Here is a 20,570-nt window from a genome sequence, read left to right as displayed (position 1 = left end):
AATCAGAACCGAACGGGTGTTTGTGTGTGTCGACTCTTTCGCCGCCTACTCTTTTGGCCCTTTTACATGCTTCCCAGCAAGTTCTCGGTGCTCGTCGACCTCTTTTGTCGACCCTCCCACCAACCCACCAGTGATGAAAACAACTTAGCTACATTGAAAGTCAAGCTCTTCGATAAAGCCCTGAGGTGTGTCGATAGAGCAGTCTTTCTTATAAAAAGGGACTGACTCCAAGTGACTCCTTGTCTATCGTTGGTGCGTCTCTCGTACGAAACCAACATGGGAAAGACGAGCTCAATGTGGGCCTTGCTCCTCCTCGTCCCATGTGTCCTTTCAGGTTTGTCGCATTCTATTAGTCGCGAAATCGGGCTTTAGCGCTCCGCTTTTATTCGCATTAAACTCAATTCATTTAACTAAAAGATCTTTTTTTCATTGTTTCTTTCATGTTCTTGACTCATCCGGATTCACAGGACCCATTCTACAAAACTCTTGTGCTACGGAATGCCGATCACGTAAGTACCAAGTTATTAAAATCTTTGTGGGGTCTGAATTAAGTTGATTTTAAACGGTCGGTTTTAGTAAAGTTGTGTAGTGTTCTTCGTCAGGAAAATTTGAATTAATCCAAAGTGTAGGTCTAGATCAATCAAGCGTTGATTTTTACTGGCCCAAGATTTACTTTCAATTGTAAATTAGTTTCGAATTCAATTAGGTTATAGTTGTTGGAGAGGTTTGAAATTTGACTTAGAAATTAACTTTTAGCACTTCAACAAAATTGCGCATTGAGCGTTTTAAAAATCACTGCAAAATTTTACCAACTTAAAGGGGATGTAATAAATCTCTTAGTGATGGGCTTTTCTAGGCACTTGTCTGACTTGTGCATATCATAAAGATTCAAAGCTTATGAGACTATTACGTTCTTTGATCTCCCTTTTAAAACAACATATAATTTCACATTAGAGATAATTCATTCTTCCATTACGTAAATTTTCAATATTTGTGGGTCTGGGTATCATGAGAGGTAGGAGATATGTATGTGTCCCCCCCCCCCTTCTCCTTATCCATCTAGACTTCCGGTGCAGGCGCCACAAGTTAATTTAAAAAATAATATTAAATGCTACAGACTGTGCGTTCTGGATTTGACATTTTGTTAGCCAAGTGGTTTCAAGGTTGATTATATGTAGTGAAATTAGACGTCGCGACAGTTCAAATGTCTTTATCTGCTTGAATCTAGTGATACGACGTTCTACTCTGCAGACACACAGACCAAGTCTTAATCAGCCGAATGTGCTTTTTGCGTAACGCGAGTCGTCATTCCAGCCGAATGGGTCAAATAGGTCGTAAGTCAGCGTGAGGCGAAGGTCGACTTTGCTTGGAGACAGTAGCGAGAGTTGGTGCGCTTCTCTCACTCATTTGGCAATACATGTAGTGTCTGGTTACAATCAACAAGTTTCAAAATGCATGCTGAAATAATAGACGGCCACACCCGACGACATTGGCGTAGGCCTTGAGAGATATCATTTAATTGGGAGTTAGATTTGGGAGTGAGATTTCCTCACAGTTAAAAATGACTCTTCTTCGATAGAAATGCGATATGATTTTTTAAAAACTCTTACGTAATGGTAGTTCATCTATCTTCTAGACACAATATATAAACGATATCTCTTCCTGGTCTAAAAGGATGTTAGTAAATTTATATTTCTCTGCAACTGTATTCATGTTAAATATTAGAACCTTTGTTAAGTTATGTAATCAACTTTTTGGTCTCCTGTGAAATAGCATTGAATCCAAAATTCCGTTATGCCGCTGGCCAGACCTACACTTACAACTTCCAAGCAAGAAGCAAGACCTGGATGATGGGAACTTCAGATGATGAAGCTGTCCTTGAAGTCAAAGGCCAGGCTCTTGTCACTTTCCGTGATTCCTGCGACGCCGTTCTCCAGCTCCGACAAGCCACCATAAGCGGCTTGGACGAGAAGGTTGGTGTTGTTATTGTCGTTATGGCATTATTTGTTCTTATGGAACCTTTGTAATTGAAGAGGCCAACATATTCTTGCATAACAGTCGTAGTCAAATATCAGTCTTCGTAAATAATATAATTAAAATGATAATCAAGGATCAACAAACGATCTCAATGTCCGGTTAGATTTTTATGGACTCAACAGAGCCGTTAGTGATTGTAGCACCGGATGGATTTCGTTTTACAGACGGTGTTTTGATAGTGGTCAGCATAATATCATCTCCTTTGCAGAATAGCAGTTTAATCAGGTCAATCCCGGGGTTCACTTGTTAAGTTTTAAATAAAAACGAGAAAATCATTTGGCTCAGCAGGATCAAGTTACGAAAGGAGTTCTAGTCAGCAGCGTGCTATCTTCTTGTGTCTAGTTACTTGTTCAGCAGCTTAATTTCCACAATGATGATGAATCAAAAAGGGCGATTGACCTCATATTCACAAGAGTCATTCCATTCGTTGTTTTTCATGACCAAGCTTTTTTAAAACTCGGTTGTTTTCCCAAAGGTTCAAAACCCCCGAGGAATTGTTTCCACGTGTTGATAATGTTAAATTAGCTCATCACTGCAAATAGTTTTCGGTTGAAAGGGAGAGTTTTTAAAAATTCTTTTCATTCCTACAATTAGGTGGAAGCCATCGAACTTGAGAAGAGACCTCTTTCCTTCTCTTGGCAAGATGGTACGGTTGACTCGCTGTGCCCTGATAAGGAAGATCCCGTCTGGGTGGTCAACATTAAGAGGTCTGTCCTCTCTATGTTGCAACACACAGCCCAGTTCCTCGAAGTCCCCGAAACTCACGTCATTGAGGTAATGTAGTACTATTTATTTTCTTACACATTCTAATTAAGTAATCAACACAATCTTTATTTTTCAGAGTGACGTGATTGGTCGTTGCCCCACCGAGTACACCGTTGAAGGTACTGGCAATTCGATCAAGGTGACCAAGACCAAGATCCCCAACCAGTGCAGCTTCCGTATTGACCGTCAATCATCTATCCCTACCGTCTCCTACAATGTTCCTGCCGTAAGTTTAAAATAATCAATTTAGTGACTTCATCGTGACTCATCGAATTCATAACTTTATAGGAAATCCAGACCATCCCCTTGATGAACTCTACCACCATTTGCGAAATGCAAATCAAGGATAATGTCATTGAAAAAACCGAATGCCGTGAGTCTCATCTTTTCCGTCCCCTCTCATCTGAGGAAGGAGGTGCCCGTACCGAAGTCACGTCTTCCGTCTCTTTGGTCTCTACCACCAACGCCGGCGCTGCCGCTAAGCTGTCAAGTAAAACTTCATCAAGTTAAACTATTCATTCGGTGTTTGTTCACAAATTCTCTCTATAATAGGCAACCGCGTTTCCAGCACCTTGATTTTGGATCCCCGTGGTGTTCAGCTTGAATTCCAGGATGCCAAGGATGTTAACTTGGTCGTCCGCAACATCTGCCAGCAACTTGCCGGTGATGCCCCACCAAAGTTTGTCTCTCAACTCTTCACTGAGTTGGTTCACTCTTTGCGCAAGGCCTCCGTCAGGGATGTCAAGACCGCTTACAACAATCTGCGTGGCAAGAAGATCTGCCCTGAATCAACCAAGACCGAGTAATTTTTCGATTCATTTTCAGATGTCTGAAATTGGTTTTAATGGACTTTTTAAAAATTCAGGAAACTTTTCTTGGATGCTCTTCCTCAAGCCGGAAACACCGCTTCCATCTCTTTGATGGTCGATATCCTCAAGGTAATAAAACACAGTATTTCAAAAACTCAGTTCAAGAATTTCCTAATCAACACGAATTTTTATTTTACAGGAGAACAAGTTGAGCGCTCGTCAAGCTCTTGGCTGGTACCTGTCTATGCCCCTTGCCAAGTTCGTTGATCTCGATTCCATCAAGGCTGTTCTGGTAAACTCCCTAAATAGTAAACTAATGAAACTGTAATATTTCTAATTCTGGTCGAATCTAAAACAGCCTTTGATCGAGACTGCATCTAGCTCGCCCGTTGCTCTCCTCGGTTTGACTGGCTTGGCCCGTCGCTACTGCAGCGAAAACGTGGAGCAATGCCAGACCAGCCCTGAAGTCCTTCAATTCTCTACCAAGTTGAGCAAAATGCTCGGCAACAGGTGCAGAGCTGACGCCAAGGATGAAGTCAAAATCATCTCCGTTCTGAAGGCTCTTGGTAACTTGGGTGTCATGGCTGCTGAAGTCCGCACTGTCGTTGCCGATTGCGCTAAGGATTCCAAGCTGCCCACTACCATTCGTCTGGCCGCCATCGAGGCTTCCAGGAACAGTCCTTGCGTGAAACAGGTAATAGAAAATACGAGTAATTATTCAAACACGTCAAACTAATACTAAACATATTTGCGTAGGTGAAGGATAACTTGTTGAACATCCTCGAAGATAAGAATGAAGAAGCTGAGATCCGTATTGCCGCCTACCAGGGCGTTATGCGCTGCGCTTGCTCGCACTCTCTCCTCCGCATTCAGAATGTTTTGAATGCCGAAGAAGTCAACCAGGGTAGGAATAGTTGCATTACGTTAGCCGATGATTTCTTCGTTTCAATGTTTTTTTTTGTTTTTTTTTTAGTTGGTAGCTACATCAGCAGCCACTTGCAAAACATCAGGTTGAACCCTAATCCTGGCAAGGAGAGGACTCGTCATTTGGTCAAGAAATTGAGCTTCGACAAATCTTTCCCCGCTGATTTGCGCAAATTCTCTCGCAACATGGCCGTTTCGCACTTTTGCAACATTAACAACGCCGGATGGGATATCGACACTAACATCATCTATGCTCCCAAATCCTTCATTCCTCGTTCAGCTTCCATGAACTTGACCCTAGACCTTTTCGGCCAATCCGTCAACCTTTTCGAGGTAAGGACAACGCAGATATTTAATATGAAAATGAATCCAAATATTTTTTCTGTTCGCCAGGTTGGTATGCGCGCTGAGAACTTGGAACGCCTTTTGGAGGCTTACTTGGGTCCCGATGGTGTCGTTGACAAGGAAGGAGTTTCCGGACTTTTGGAGAAGACCAGCGACTCAGTTAGTCAGTTTGGTGAGGGCATTTGGAGCCGTGTGGCTTCCTCCACCCGTTCCAAGCGCGCTAATATCAAGACCAACGAGCTCAGCAACTTGGACAAGGTACAATAATTAGTCTTTTCTTCATTTCGAATTGAAGTTAACTGTTGCAATGGCATTCTATTTCTGGGGATTAGATCGTTAACTTGAAGGACAAACCCGCCAACATCAAGTTGGACGCTTTCCTGCGCGTCTTCGGCTCAGAGATTGGCATGTTCGCTTACCGTGGATCCGGCAACAGCCAGTCCAAGTTGGAACTTATGGATGGCATCCAGTCTCGTATCGCTAACGCCTTCCGTGACCTGATTGAAGGAGCTAAGCGCGTCGAAATCGATGTTGCCCGCTCAGTGATGTTCCTCGACACTGCCGCCACTTTCCCCACTGTTGCCGGTTTCCCTCTCCGCTTGGCCGTCAATGGAACCAGCACTGTTGGTCTCGGCCTAGAGAGCCAGATGGACTTGCCCGCACTCCTCAAGGATCCCCTCAACGCCAACATCAAGTTGAAGGTGAACCCCTTGGCCGTGACTGAGCTGTCCGCCTCCATGACTGTTGACATCGCCGTCGCCAAGACCGGTATCAAGATGGCCGCTACCATCCACTCTTCAATGGCTGCCGATTTCACCGCTCGTGTGCAACAGGGCTCCACCGTTGAAGTCAAGCTGGACCTTCCCAAGACTAAAATGACTCTGATTGACTTCAAGTCCGCCATTTTGCTTGTCCAGCAGACTACCGACAAAGCTGAGCGCAACAAACCCGTCAAGATTGTCAACGAAGCCACGTAAGTTTTATTCCACGACGTTTATTTATTGCTCATTTGTAATGAATCCATTAATCAAATTACAGCTACGCTCGCGGTGGATGCTCTGATCGCTTGAGCGCCATCACTGGTATGCGCTTGTGCGCTTCTTCGTCCGTCTCTATTCCTCGCCCGTTGTCCGACTCTTCCAAGGATCCCGCTCCTGCTTTCCCTCTGAGCGGCTCTGGCTCATTCGCCATTGTCTTGGAGAAGACCGAACCTACCATGAAGGGTTACATTCTCTCAGCCACCACCAGCCAAGAGGGACCTAAAGCCACTTCCTTCTTGATGACTTTCGATACTCCCGGCTCCAAGACCAACCGTAAGGTTTCCGTCAAGGGATTGTTGACTTCTGCCCCTACCATGACCGTCAAGGTTGACTCCAAAGCTCCATGGGGCAATTTGGCCGTTGAGGCTGAAATGGTCAACGAAGCTGATGTCAAGTCAGTGCTGTTGAAGGTTCTCACTCAAGAGAAGCGCGAATATTACGGTAAAGTCAATGTTGCCGTTACCCGTGAGGATCGCAAGTACTCGCTTGCCACTACCGTCGAGGCCGGCTGGCCCCAACAGGCCCGTGCCATCATCTTGGAGGGAGGTTTTGGTCATGAAGTTGGCCGAGCCGTCGAGTTGAGCCTCAAGCCTAGCGGTCCCTACGCCAAAATGCCATGGGCTTTCCAGGTGACTGTTGGTCGTGAATTCACCGCCACCACCCAGAAGGTTTGGTTGAACAACTTGGAAATGACCACTCCTATTGGCAAAGCTCTTTTGTCCACCGAAATCAGCCGCCAAGATAAGAACCTCGTTGCCGCCTTCAACATGAAGTACGGTACCGAGCAGAAGATGAACGCCGTCAACTTCAACGGACACATCCAAAGTGCTTCCCAGTCAGACAAGTCTATCTCCTACAAGACTAACGTTTTGTACAAGTCCAGTCGCTTCCCCGCCATGAACGTCGACCTCAAGTGGGACATTATCACCTCACCTACGGTAATTGATTTAATTAATTTTGGTCACTTAATATGCAAATGTATTAAAATTCTTTATGATTGGCGTAATAGATGTTGAGCAACGTTTTGGTTTTGGTGCACGGTCCGGAAGTCGATCATTCGACCAACAGACTTTACATCAACAAACAAGTCCAAATGAAGGGATTCGGCACCAAAGATTTCGTTTTTGACAACAAATTTGAAGGTAAGCAGTTAAAGTAGGTTAAAAGAAGTGACTATCTAATACTTATGGTGTATTACAGTGACCTACCCTCGTTACGCCTTGAACCTTAAACTGGATCAGGCTGTCAAGATTGACCAACGCCTCATCAAGGGAGTTATGTCAGTCCAGATGGACAATGTCAAGGTTGTCGACAGCGAATTGGCTTTGGTTATCGCTCCCAAGGATCCCAAGAACCTCTACGAGCTCACCGCCAAGGTAAAATAATTTAAACAACAAATTTATTCTAACATTTAAAAATGTTTTAATAACCTAATTTACGTTATTAAATTGCATTCTTAGTTGGCTTATCCTGGTCGTACCTTCAGCTTGGTCGACACCGGTAAGAAAATCGACAGCAACAGCTTCTCCGTGTCTCCCGTTCTCGAAATCCAACCCGGCACCAAGATTGAACTCAACGGCAAAGCTTCTCTGATCAGAGATCAAAATGGCATGTCAGCCAACATGGACTCTGAAGTCCGCATCCGTGGATTCAACAGCCCCATTAAGTATGTTCAATTTTTCTAAACTGAAATAACAAAACCCCCAAAATTGTAAATAAAAATTTATGGTCTATATCAATAACTTAAATAGGGTCAGCCACAGCTTCCAGTATACCGGAGATATGTCTTCGATGACCACCACCAACAAGGTCGAATGGGCCGGTCAGCCCCAACTCGTCCTCGACGGTAAACTCTTCTTCCGCACCCGTAAGATGCCCGCCGTTGAGCTGGCTTTCTTGTGGAACAACCGTTTGGATGCCAAAATGGAAGCCCGCCTGTCCAGAGCCGAATCCAAAATGGATTTGGATATGAACTTGATCCGCCTCCAGAGACGCGTTAAAATCAACAGCCAACACAAATTCTTGGGAGATTCCAGCTCTGGTTCTCTCAATGTTGCCTGGGACGCCGATAGAGATTCCACCAAGCAAGTCGGAGTTGAAGGATCCTTCACCCTGTCATCGGCTCAACGCTTGGTTGATTTGAAGTGCGTCCATATTATATTTCTTATCGCGATTTTTTAAAGCATGTTTGATATCAATTTTACTATTTTCCAATCCAGGGCTACCGCCAACGTTGAAAGCCGTGTCTACTCCTTGGGTTTCAACGGCAAATTGGGAAGCGCTGATTTCACTAACGGTGACCACACCGTTCGTATGGAACTCCAGTTGCCGACTACTAAGAAGATGTCGATGACCATGAACCTGTCTAACGTTTACCAAGCTAGAACTTTCAGCAACCGCTTGGAAGTTGAAACCCAAACCTCTACTGGTAACACATACCAGATTAACTTGGGCAACAATGTCAACGACTGGGACCGTAACATGTACACTTACAACGCCAACACCGATGTCTCCATCAAGGGCACTGGTATTGAGGATATCAAGTGGAGATTGGACAGCAAGCGTATGGTTAGATCTGACAAACGCAATGTTGAATTCAAGGTAGCAATAAGAGCAGTACTATTTGGGTTAGTGTTATTATATCACTTTTAATACCTTAAACAGAGCTTGCTCATCGCACCCAAGTGGGGCCAAAACATCGATAGCTCCATTACCGTCGAAGTAACCAAGGATTCCTTCCGTGTTGGTACCAAGTACCAGCGTGGCCCCATGCTTGTCACTGTTGATTCGGCCGGCAAGAGGAGTAATCAAAATGGCAAAGTGAACGTTGATGGCTTCATCGAAGTTAAAGCCCCCAAGACTACCTGGCAACAATCCAAGATTGCTTTGGTCTCTTCCTATGACATTACTTCCATCTCAAACTTTGATGTAAGCATCTTTGTATGTTTATTTTATTTGGTAATTGAAATTTACCTCTTGGGTATTTACAGATCAGCGAGAAACTTTCCATCGAATACAAGTCATCCCAATCCATCACCCTCGACGCCAAGATGAAGCTTTCACCATCAACTGCCGATTTGAGCCTGATGTTGGAGACTCCCTTCGAAGTCGCCCGCCGCCAGGGTGTTATCCTTAGCGGCCGTTTCGAGCCTACCAATCCTCGCAGCGAAGGTTCTTTGGTTGTCATGTGGAGTTCCCCAAGCCAACGCCAAGCTCAGGAAGCCCGTGTCGAATACGAAATGGAACGTCGTCCCGGTCAGGTGCGTTTCAAGTTGACCACCGCTACTCCCATCAAGTCCTTGGAAAGCAGCGAATTGTCTTTTGATGTCCGCTCACTCGAAGATAGCCAAATCTATGAAATCGACATTGTCGCCGGACTTTCGGAAGATAAAGCCAAATTGAACGGCCGAATTAACCTGAACCCTGCTCAACGCGAAGTTGATGTTACTGTTACCCTGCCCAACTACAACCCCCTGCGTGTCCTTATCCGTGTTGGATCTCAGGCTTCTACTTATACCGTTGAAAACCGCATCGATTGGGGAACTGGTACTTTCGTTTTCCCATTTTCATCAATAGATCTGGTAATAATTGCTTGATTTTACGATATGTTTCAGGTACTTTCACCGTGTCAGGCACCACCAAATTCATCAACAGCGGCAACTTTGAAGTTCAGATGCAGATCCACAGTCCTGAACTCGGTATCAACAACTTTGAACTGAAGGGAGCCAACAAGATGGAAAACAACCAGCGCGTCATTGAATTCACCGTCGTGAGGAAATCATCCACCGTTGCTAGCATCAAATCCGTTTACGGATACAAACAAGACAGCACTGGTGTCCAGATTACCGGTAGCGCTCAAGTTTCTACCCCCGAATCTCCATTCTCCGGATCAGTCAAGTACTTGATTGAAAGCAAAAAGATCGACAGCGCTGACGATAAAGGTATCCTGTACAAAATGGAAATCGATGTGACCGCCGACGAATTCGTCCTGAACAAGGTGAACAGCCACCTCCGATTGACAACCAAGGAGAAGAGTGGATCCCTCGTCCTCTGCGCTTCAAGCAATCAATGCTACGAAGGATCTTTCGGCTTCAAGAACTCCGGAAGTAGGACTATCGTCGCTAAGGAGATCTACGCTTTGTTGAAGACCAAGAAAAGTGGTGTCGAAGAGGTTCGCGGCATGCGCGTGAAGCTCTCGTCCAGCGCCACCAAATTCGAACACACTTTCGAGGTGATTCAATCTTGATTACTTTTTTTTTTACAGACCAATTTTACAATGAAAAAATATTCTTTTGGTTTCAGGTGTTGTTTGATGAGACCAAGAACCGTCTAGTTGGTTACAAAGTGTACAAGAAGGACAGCGAATTGGGTTTGGAAATTTACACTCCCAAGCGCATCACTGGAGCTGCTCTCGAGATTGTCAGAGGTAGCGGACGCCAGGTTAAGAGTCAGTTCATCCTTACCGTCTGGTTGGATAAATCCAAATCCCCTGAGCGCAAGCTAGTCATCACTACCACCGCTGAATCCAACAAGATGGGCGATATGGAGGGATACTCGACTACCACTACCATCAAGCACCCCATGCTGTCCCGTGAACTCGAATACAAAATTGAATTCCACAAGCTCCCATCAGTGAAAAGCGGTCGTGACCTCGTCCACTTCAAGCTCGATGCCGACGTTATGGATCCTAAACACCAACGCTGGGTCTTCGAAACTTACGTCAAGAACACCCTGGCTGACAAAAATGGTCGCAACATCACTGTTGAAATGGAATTGCGCAGCGTTGGAGCCCAATTGTCCGCTCTGCTCACCGTTTTTGGAGGAAGAACTGCCGAAAATGTCCTATTGGCTGGAGCTAACTTGAAACTGAAAGAAAAGGAGCGCATCGAGAAGGAACTTTTTGTTCGCGCCGATGCTTCTGAAAGCTCGGCTTTCTTGACTCTCGGTAGCCCTGCCAAGCAGATGACCGTGGAAGCCCGTATGAGTGTTGATGACATTGTCAATTACAAGCGCCTGCAGTTGTCCGCCTCTACCCGCATCTTTGGACTGTCACCCACTGTCTACATCTTGGACATGAACACTTCTCCCCATGTTGACATCCGTGTCTTCAGCAAGGGATCGCCTGAAAACTACCATCAGCTCGCTGGAGGTCTTATGGACGATCGCCGTTTCGAACTCGCCTTGATCCGCCAGCTGAACGTCCAGAGAAAAGAGCTTGCTGCCGTCTACGTCACCTTGAACACCTCAAACTTGTTGACTGAACGTATTACCTGGAAAATCGAAGATCTTCGCGCACTCCTCACCACCGTTCGCGCTCGTTCCGAAGCCATCGTTAGCGAAGTCAGAAGCATCCGTACTTCATTGACTCCTGAATTGAACACTTTCATGCTTAAGTGGCGCTCTTTCGGAAACTTCAAGAACATTTACGAGAAGATGTCCGTCGATTACTCCAAGCAGTGGAACCAATTGAAGGGAGAAGTCGAAACAGACGAAAGCCTGAAATCCGTTGTTGACCTGATGGTGATGATCAACTCTTTTGTCCAGAAAATTAGTGAGCGTCTCGAAGCTGTTCTGGAACAATGGGGAGATAAGAGCGAAATGGTCGAAGCTGCCCAGAAAGCCATTGAGAACGTTATTGAAACTATTGGCGAACGTCTCGCCGAACACATCAAGACTGCCAGAAAGAACGCTTCTCAGCTGTTGGAAGACCTTATTCGCTATATCGAGCAGTGGAAGATCCAATACGGTCAGGAGAAAGGCATTCTCTCTGCAATGAAGAGTAAAAATATAAAAATTTATTAATCAGTTTTACATTTAAATTAACCCAACGTTGACTACTAGATTACTACGAAATCAAGTCTGAGGAAATCCGCCAATACGTTGCCAAGTTCAAGCTTAGCATCGACGAACGCTTCCGCAAGCTGATTTCATGGGTTGAGTCACTGAAGATTGGCGATCGCAACGTCCTTGCCATTTGGAAGGAGGCCATCTCTGTAACACTCTATGACAGTCTGATTTTTTTACTGAGTTTCAAGAAAATTTTGTAAATTTTTAGAATGCCAACATGGACATCATCCGCGAGAGAGTTGCCAGCTTCTTGGACGAAACTGTTCTCCTGCCCTCCGAAGATTTCCTGAATGAAATTGTCAAGGCATACCCCGAAACCACTCGCACCGCCTACCGCTACGGCAAAGTTCCCATCAGCAAGGTATTATATTTCGCATCATTAAAGGAAAGACGTGGTTTAATAACAGCAATATGTTTTGATTCGAACATAGATTCGCTTCTACTTGAAAAGGACTAGCCAGCTCACCAGAAATATCAGCCAAGCCGCAGAGTCTTCCATTGGCGACAAGGGAAGCCTTTGGACTTCAATGATCGGAGAGGTTGTCGTCTACGACGTGAAAAACGGAGAAATCAGTTACCAGGTAAAATTTGTTTTAACAACATTTGATTGGAAATTCTCAATTATTACATCTTAATAACCTTAATTTCCAGCTGCCTCTGAGTCGCAAGGTTAACAGCCTACGCGATCTGCTCAGGGTTTATGATATGGAATCCTCCCCACTCAAGGGATTGGTCATCTCCTCTTCCTTGAGATCCATGTACCGCGAAATGCGCGCTAAATACCACCCGGCTTTGGCTTCTACTCGTCTGAATGGTACGTTTAGTTTATTTTATTAATAATAATCATCATTTTCGTTTTTTGATTGTACTAATTTTGTATATAATTTAGGATATGCTTCGTTGATTGGTTCTAAGGGTGTCATCACCTTCGATAAGAAATCATTCGATTTGAGCGGCGGCAGCTGCCAATACTTGCTTGCCCGCGACTTCCTCAATCAGGACTTCGCTGTAGCCATCAACTTTGAGCAACCTACTGGCGATCGTATCAAGAAATCAATCATTTTCACCGATGGAGCCGACCAAATTGAGATCAAGGATGAGCAAGTCTTTGTCAACAACAAGCTTCTCGCCGTCGCTTTGCCCGCCAAACTTAAACTTAAAACCATCACTGTCGAACGCGAAGAAAACATTGTAACCGTCAGACGCCATTCAGGTGCCATTCTTCGCTGCAACGTCGTTAAAGATGCTTGCACTTTTGAGCTGAGTCCCTTCTATGCCGGCCGTACTATGGGTCTTTGGGGCACTTTTAGTAATGAACACTCTGATGATATGAGCGAGCCCAACGGAAAGGTAAAAATCATATTTTCTCTACTCAATTACTTATCGAATAATTTATACATTTTCTTTCTAAATCAACAGATCAGCAAAGATATGATTAGCTTCGTCAATAGCTGGAAAATCAACAAGAGCTGCAAGGACAACGTTCAAACCGTCACCGACTCTCGTCATGTTATGTTGCAGTCGATGTCGACTTCCGGAGTTGATTCTAACGTTTGCGACAATCTCTTCGACGACAAGGATTCCGATCTGAGGTATGATAACATATTAAATACTACTTAACTGAAAATTTTAAATTCTTATTTTTCGGTTGATCAGTTCCTGCTTCAAGATCGTTTCTCCTGCTCCTTATCACGATCTGTGCCTCATGTCTGCTTTGAAGGCCAAGAAATCTGAACCTGCTTTCCAACGTCATTTGGAAAGCTTGATCGCTGGCTACCGCGCTACTTGCCAACGATGGGATGTTTCTCGTAAGTTTTCAAACTAAATTTCACACAAAACAATTTTAATGCAGGGATAATAATTATACTTTAACAATTTCTTTTCTGCAGTGTAAACATCAAATGGGAAAACGGCACTATAGAGAAAAAATACTTATTATTATAATACTTTAAATGTAACATCTATAATTTCGATATTGATTGGAATACACCATTTCAAGATGGTCAAATTGTATTAATTTTTGCCACAAATGACCGATGCTTTATTCAACAATCGCAAAGGAATGACCAGCGCCAGTGCCAATAGATTGGATTCTACTGGGAAAGTAATGGCTGATGTTCACAGGACCGAATTGGTTTTCGGTGTTTCCGTTTCCAAGACTCCCATGCTCGTTCCATCCCCACGTCCACAGCTGGCCGAATTTATCGAGAGCCATCGAATGCTCAGAACCTATTTTGACAATACCGTTCCATATTATTAAAAATTACGATCCTTTCCAACTGAATTACCAGCAGCAATCAACGTGATCCCCTCCAACTCAGGAATTCTTTTGGGGAGAAATGAATTATCATACGACGCTCTGCCTAGTTGGCCATAGGTATTTCTCCCCCACGAATATACGTGTTGGCGATCTACCAAAGGCATATGACTAATTAATCAAAAGAAAAAATAAATTTTAAGCAATGTATAATACCTGTGAGTACCAAAGAGTGAGTCCAACCAGAAACAACGTTTTCTATTCTTCCATTGCTCCCGTCCCATTCAATACTCAATGGCTCTTTGATATGTTTTGTAGTTGTACTGTTTTGACCACATTGCCCATGATTATTTCCTCCCCAGGCTAGTAGCTTATTTTTAGTAGTTAAGGCCACAATGTGTCGTTGTCCGCAAGAAGTTTTAACTACACCGGAAACGTCTGGAGGAATAAAATAAAACTTTTAGCACATTTTCCATAAATAATCAAGTAAATAATATGATAAGGACCTGTAAGCTGCTTAACATACTTCTCAATCCCCCATATTTGTAAACAGCCTGTGTTTGTTACAGCTGCTGCATGTCTTAAGCCAGCAGAGACTTGAACAAATGGTTCATGGTCTAAACTATGTAAATTTATTAATCCATTCACTACCTAACATTTTTTTTAATTAAAAGAGAGTTAACAGTGGTGAAACTTTTAACCAATAATGAATAAGTGTTGTTTCATACTTTACTTGTAATTCCTAATTGATGAAACGTGTTTGAGCCACATCCATAAAGGTTTCCATTGGATGCAAGAAATAAAGTGAAGTCCCAACCACATGCAACAGAAGTAACATTACAGCCAGCCAGGGCATGAATTTCAGAGAAAACGCTGGTAGATTTTTTCTCAGTAGAACATATTTGCCCTGAATTGTCTAGTCCAGCAGCCCAAACTCTACCATTGCTAGTGACAATAGAATGGTTGCCTCCTCCGGCTATTTGACAATTATAAGCTATGGATTGTTGAAGTTCCTCCGGAATGTGAGCTGCTGTTGGAACAGATAAGAGCTCTGATTCAAATCCTTGTCCTAGTTGCCCATGGCTATTAGTTCCCTAAACAAATGAAAAATTTTATGATGTATGAAAATTTATACATGTAACATTAAAGTATACCCATGTGAAGAGTTGCATTTCAATGTTATGGTGTTTTAGAAAGAAGTTCTCAACACAATGTTTCTACTTTTCTAGACTATCCGTATTAAGTGCATTTCGATCATTTACAATTTTGAACGGTAAAGAATGAAAAAAAAAAAAACTATAGAGAATTCCACCTTATATTCTAACTTAAGTTAAAAATGGATAAGGCACCCCAGAACGTACTAAAATAAGCGGTAACACTCAAAATATTGTATGTTTTGAAGTTGTCGAACTCGATTGTCAGTCATGGAAACAGACGATGCCAGACATTTTTATTGTGCTGCACGACTTGAGTTTGCTTGCATGTCCTTGGACTTTGGAGTTCTACTATCGCTGGAGTTCTACTGTCGCATACAAAAAAATTAAAAAAATTATTTAAAATATTGGGGTTCTATTGTCGGTGGAGTTCTTCTGTCTTTGGAATTCTACGCTCTACGGTCGCCATACCTTGCCTGATGGCTGTCACTAGGTGGATAAAACTATGTCCGCTAGATGGCGCGAATGGGTTCGTGAGTGACGAAAAAGTCGAAAATTCTGCCATTTCTTCTAAAGACACTGAGCGGAAAGGTACAGTTACTTCTGTGTGTGTTTTTTCCATGTTTTTTTCCTGACATATTTCGTGGGTGTTAAAACTGTAATCAATTTTTCCAAAATATCTCTTGCTCGTTTCGTCACATTCGGAACACTTTCAGAACAATTAAAGTAATTATAGTTTCAGATCGCTACCGATTTAGTTAATTTAATTACTTGAGAGTAGACCCCTTTGCTTCTCTGTTGCAATTGTGAGTTAAAACCATTATGGAAATGTGGTTTGCATTTGTTATTTTTAAGTTGGAAAACTTGACAACTACATATTCCTTTGTAAGATTTATCAAGGTAATTCTGAGAGATTGTATAGTTTAATTTCATTCTTCTGTCCTTTTGTTACGTCACATGAGATTCTGTTCCTTGATAGTAACTTTATTTTGTTTTTCAATAGCCAGGTGAAGTCTGCGCTTCTTTGTTGCAGTCTAATGTGCACATGGATTGGTTTCAGTCAAACAGTAAAAGGTGTGATTAAACTGAGCTGTTGCATGCAGTCTTTGGTGCCGATGTTGTCCTGGAGTGTGGGGGAGTTCCATGCTTCAAGTCTTATGGGATCAGCCATATCTGGTTGACGCTGGATCATGCTGCATTTTGGTTGCCGAAATGTTGGACATCTATTAGAACTGCAAGAAGACTTCTTGAAATGGTAATTTGATAAGATTATAAGTTCTAACTTGGGAAGTATCATGCTTGGACTACTATAATTGCTTACATTGGTTAATTTTAACATATGGGGATTTTATCTAGTCAACAGCTCTTTCCCTCGATCATATGTATTGAGTTATGTATTATTTAAGGGGAATTTGTAAACAAGATGGGCAGATACTGTAGAAGAATGTTTTTGTTTTGCTTCAGAGTACACTACAAATTTCAAATGAATTTGTATTGAATTCTTAAATGAGAAATCTAGTTTCATGGAAATTTTTGTTTCATCTATAGTAATCAGATAATTTTGCCATAGAATATTTGGGTTAACTCCATTTGAAGTGATGTATTTGTTTTTATTTTATACAAAATTTCCATTGATGCAAACATTAATTTCATTTTGGTCATAGGTTTATGTTTACGTAGCAGTGATGTTGCTGTCCAATATGGCGTGCTGTTCCAGCCTATACTGGTGAAAGATCTTTGCATCGAGTTAAACTGTTGCTGTTCCTTGATGCCGGACTGCTGGTGTTGTGCAGAAAAGTTCCATCCAGTTTTAATTGTTATTTGTGTCTATACAGTTAACTGTTTATATGTTGAAAAGGAACAGAAACAGTTACTTGGTGTTGAATCGCTAGTGTTGTGCTACAGAAGTTACATCCAGTATTTTGTTTACTTGCTATTTGCTCTATGAAGTTAACCGTTTATATGCTGAGAATGAAAAAAAAATAATAGTAATACGGGGAATCTTTACGTTGAACAAATAATAAACATGCCTTCGCGATTGGGAAATCAACGAGGAGATTGGGTGGGGGGGGCATTTTTATTTTCATTAACTAGAAGTTGTGGTTTGTTCTATAGAGTTAGCAATAAGATCCTCTGTTAATCACATTCATATACCCACCTATAAATCCACATCTATTCCTCAAACCCCATAATCACCACCCCAATCCCATTCCTTAAACCCCAATTTTCCCACAAATGTCTGTAATATGTGTAACTTATTGTTGAATAAATAAACTATATATGTAACATGTAAAACCCATTTGTATTCTGGAACGTACATAAAATAAACAATTCATTAAACAGAGCGTCCGGTTCAAGACAATTTTTTTTGTGCGAGGCTTTTTAACAAGTAATCCGCCACCCAATTTGACAAAAAGTAATAGTTTGTTTTCACGGAAATTGCGTTAGACGGTTAAAAAATTTCTAGTTCAACAATCTCATGTAGAAATTTGCATCTAGTCTACTGGTGCAAATTGCGATTCTTTAAGCATGATTATTTAGGAGATGTGTTAAAAAATTGTGAGTAGCCAATAAATTGAACTAATTAGCTTTTTCAGAATATTTTGAAGATAGATCACAAAAAAGTCTATAAACAACAAAGTGATCTAAAACCAAAATATTCAGAAAAAGTGGATTAGTTCAATTGTTTAGCTACCCACAATTGCTTTTACCACATCACCTAAATTAATCAAGCTTAAATAATCGCAATTTACACCAGTAGACTAGATGCAAATTTCTACATGAGATTGTTGAATTAGAAATTTTGTAACCGTCTAACGCAATTTCCGTGAAAACAAACTATCACTTTTTGTCAAATTGGGTGGCGGATTACTTGCTAAAACTCGCACATGCAGTGTCGGCGTAGATCCAGGGAGATTACCTGGAAATGGAAGAGGAGAGAAGAGTGCGAGGCAAGTTTTACTGGGGAGCGATTAGTCACTACTAGGCTTCCGGGTTAGACTCATGACCCTCTAAAAGTTTTCGTCGGATCATGCGCCTTCCAAGTCCCCGTTCGACCAGAGCCCTCCCCTCCTCCTGGTTTCACAGCGGGTGAGTGACCACCGGCGGGCGTTGGTTAGTGGTTAGTTAGGGAAACGGGGCCACAGAAAAGAAGGGAGCCCAGATATGCACTTTTAATTTATCTAACTACACAACTAATCAGTCTTGAATTACGGCGGTCTCTCGTCAGTTTTCACCAATGGATGAAGTCCATGATAAGCAGCGAAGGAGTTACCCTGTAAGCAGAATGAACAATTTATTTGGATGACAGTAATTTTAAATAAGATTGCGACAGAAAGCAATACCTCAAATCAAGAAGGCCCGTTTAAGGAAGTGAAAAGGGTAGCAGCCAAGGACATGACTTCTCATAAAGTCTGTCATGCAAATTTAGATACCTGTAGTTCAGAACCTGTAAATAAAGGAAAAATAAGTCATCTTGTTTATGATTTGTGTTATCAATGTGCTTGACGTCTATAATCCAAAAGAATAATTAAACAGCTATGAGTATACACTCGAAATCGTCTCTTGAACATTAGATAGACTTTAAGGGCAGATCAATACTTTAAAATACTAACAAAACTTGAACAGCGCACTTTAATTAGCTTAAACCTATAAGACACCTTAAGAAATGTACATAGAATAAAGCTCACTTGCTAGTTCAATGCAAATTTCTGGAAGTAGACCGGAAGTAAGTAAGTGATAGCATTAACTGATTTAGCAACCGGAAGTAAACGAAAAGCACATTATAAAAAATCTAACAAGTGAGCTTTGTTGCTAGAATCCTAAGGTTAAAAAATCACCTCAAATTTTCTTACATTAAATCCGATAAATATCTATAGGAATGTGCAAAATAACAGTAACTGAAGCTTTTGCTTCTGATAGCTGAAAAACAATCTTAGGCCATGCTATAGTCATCTAATGTTAAAAAGAAGAAATTCTTTAAACAAAAACGTTCCTGCTCTATCTCATCGACACTCAAATACTCAAGAAAACAAATAACAATAACAAAAAAAGACAAAAAAGACTAGATCCTCACGTAATATTCTCGTCCCCAAATTCAGCATCTCGTCGTCCTCAAGGAAACACCATCACACATCGAACAATGGCCAAACAATCTGAAGATGAAAATTCCGTGCTGTGTCGAATGATGCTGGCTGCGTAGCTGGAGCAGGCAGAAGGCTCAACTCCCCCATTCCTCGGAGCACGAAAGAGGACGGCAGGCAAGTGAGCAGCATTGCTGAATGACAGCACGTCAGTCAGTCGTCGCTAATCTCTCGTCAGGTTCAATGAGCGGCACAAGATTAACATGAAATGAGAAAGGATGTTACTTTAGATACCCGAAATTTCAGAGAGATTGTAGCGACACCAAGCAATACCTCAAATAAAGAGTGGGCCCGAAGTCTAAGAGGGAAATTCAATGTAGCAGCCAACGGGTAAATAAACAAAGAACTTATAGTCGATCGTGTTATTGCCCTTTTAGTTTTGGAAAGAAAACCAGGTGGTTCTCATTCAGTCTGTAAATCGAAATAAACAAAAAAATAATCGAAAGGGCTGTCAGCATGACGAATTCTCAAAATTCTATTGTATAATCATAACTTAACAGATAATCTGTGATAATAACAAATAAAACAGAATCTTGGTTAAGTTGCCATCTACTTCACTGAAAATAGCCACAAACTGTTTTCATTTACACATTCTGGCAAGAACTAATAAAATAGCAGCACAGTTTTACCTTTGTTTGCTTTTGTTGCAAGGTTTGCTGCATGCTTTTTGTTGAGAATGCAATGACAGTATATATCACTACTTGATCAACTGCTTTGGAAGTACCGATAACTGGAATTTAGAAAGAACCTGTCAAATGAAAGAATAAAATCATCTCGTTTCTAATTTGTTATCCTCAATGTCAAGATAGTCCTACAACTTGTTAATGTGTTCGATGTGGTAGTAAAATGATAATGTTATGCTTACCTATTTTTTGTTCATTGACAATTTTTGGGTTATTAAGCTGATGTTAATTGAAGCTGAAGTTGTGGTTAGTATGAAGTACTCAGGAGCTACCCTTGTTGTTAACTGGAAATGCCAACAATGATCCATTCTGAATATCACCTGATGAGACAACAACAGACACAATATATAATACAGAGAGATATAACAACAATCACTCTAGACACATTACACTTTAGGATTTCCTTATGTATCAAATTATGTTGAATTTGGTTGCTATAACACCATGCTAACACTAGGAAAATCGAACAGAGAGAACGAACTAAGCAACATTAGATTTGTTTGCCGTGAGTGAACAATACCAATCGCCATCTAGTGTCGAAATTTGCAACATACTTTTTTGGCCGGA

At 41.9% G+C, this 20,570-nt stretch overlaps 2 protein-coding genes and 2 long non-coding RNA genes across 4 annotated transcripts; 2 read left to right on the top strand and 2 right to left on the bottom strand.

Annotated features, from left to right (window-relative positions):
- Positions 1 to 174: 174 nt before the first annotated feature.
- Positions 175 to 13,775, top strand: LOC124196801 (apolipophorins-like). Its single transcript, XM_046592040.1, has 32 exons — positions 175 to 334; positions 468 to 509; positions 1,774 to 1,973; positions 2,632 to 2,811; positions 2,879 to 3,028; positions 3,091 to 3,292; positions 3,355 to 3,604; positions 3,668 to 3,740; positions 3,811 to 3,903; positions 3,970 to 4,305; positions 4,368 to 4,515; positions 4,585 to 4,868; positions 4,929 to 5,138; positions 5,213 to 5,853; positions 5,919 to 6,858; positions 6,930 to 7,062; positions 7,121 to 7,296; positions 7,381 to 7,586; positions 7,672 to 8,064; positions 8,140 to 8,521; positions 8,585 to 8,848; positions 8,911 to 9,466; positions 9,535 to 10,151; positions 10,223 to 11,699; positions 11,762 to 11,913; positions 11,976 to 12,128; positions 12,199 to 12,348; positions 12,419 to 12,581; positions 12,657 to 13,117; positions 13,187 to 13,359; positions 13,424 to 13,575; positions 13,657 to 13,775. The coding sequence occupies exons 1-32, from the start codon at positions 277 to 279 to the stop codon at positions 13,659 to 13,661; spliced, it is 9,420 nt and encodes a 3,139-aa protein (XP_046447996.1). The 5' UTR covers positions 175 to 276; the 3' UTR covers positions 13,662 to 13,775.
- LOC124196852 (secretion-regulating guanine nucleotide exchange factor-like) lies at positions 13,760 to 15,669 on the bottom strand. Its single transcript, XM_046592096.1, has 6 exons — positions 15,179 to 15,669; positions 14,753 to 15,118; positions 14,531 to 14,675; positions 14,241 to 14,462; positions 14,056 to 14,178; positions 13,760 to 13,996 (listed from the first exon to the last, which is right to left on the bottom strand). The coding sequence occupies exons 1-6, from the start codon at positions 15,194 to 15,196 to the stop codon at positions 13,809 to 13,811; spliced, it is 1,062 nt and encodes a 353-aa protein (XP_046448052.1). The 5' UTR covers positions 15,197 to 15,669; the 3' UTR covers positions 13,760 to 13,808.
- Positions 15,670 to 15,775: 106 nt separating this feature from the next.
- Positions 15,776 to 17,145, top strand: LOC124196799. The gene is made up of 3 exons (XR_006875822.1): positions 15,776 to 16,078; positions 16,182 to 16,433; positions 16,843 to 17,145. It is a non-coding gene; the product is annotated as an uncharacterized LOC124196799 (long non-coding RNA).
- Positions 17,146 to 18,396: 1,251 nt separating this feature from the next.
- On the bottom strand, positions 18,397 to 20,499 carry LOC124196793. Its single transcript, XR_006875821.1, has 6 exons — positions 20,394 to 20,499; positions 20,186 to 20,323; positions 19,950 to 20,068; positions 19,254 to 19,731; positions 18,523 to 18,626; positions 18,397 to 18,453 (listed from the first exon to the last, which is right to left on the bottom strand). It is a non-coding gene; the product is annotated as an uncharacterized LOC124196793 (long non-coding RNA).
- Between the last annotated feature and the right edge of the window lie 71 nt (positions 20,500 to 20,570).

The sequence above is a fragment of the Daphnia pulex genome, chromosome 1 (genome assembly GCF_021134715.1).
Source record: "Daphnia pulex isolate KAP4 chromosome 1, ASM2113471v1".
NCBI classification, from domain to species: domain Eukaryota; kingdom Metazoa; phylum Arthropoda; class Branchiopoda; order Diplostraca; family Daphniidae; genus Daphnia; species Daphnia pulex.
This window is presented reverse-complemented; position numbering and strand designations above follow the sequence as displayed.

What these genes read in the sequence shown, in the direction of transcription:
- LOC124196801 (XM_046592040.1), top strand. Translation starts at nt 277, where the DNA reads ATGGGAAAGACGAGCTCAATGTGGGCCTTGCTCCTCCTCGTCCCATGT. An exon ending in TTTTGACAACAAATTTGAAG is followed by an intron (nt 7,063 to 7,120) that starts GTAAGCAGTTAA and finishes GGTGTATTACAG; the next exon opens with TGACCTACCCTCGTTACGCC. An exon ending in AACGCAATGTTGAATTCAAG is followed by an intron (nt 8,522 to 8,584) that starts GTAGCAATAAGA and finishes TACCTTAAACAG; the next exon opens with AGCTTGCTCATCGCACCCAA.
- LOC124196852 (XM_046592096.1), bottom strand. An exon ending in AATTAGGAATTACAAGTAAA is followed by an intron (nt 14,676 to 14,752) that starts GTATGAAACAAC and finishes AAAAAATGTTAG; the next exon opens with GTAGTGAATGGATTAATAAA. An exon ending in GTATGTTAAGCAGCTTACAG is followed by an intron (nt 14,463 to 14,530) that starts GTCCTTATCATA and finishes TTATTCCTCCAG; the next exon opens with ACGTTTCCGGTGTAGTTAAA.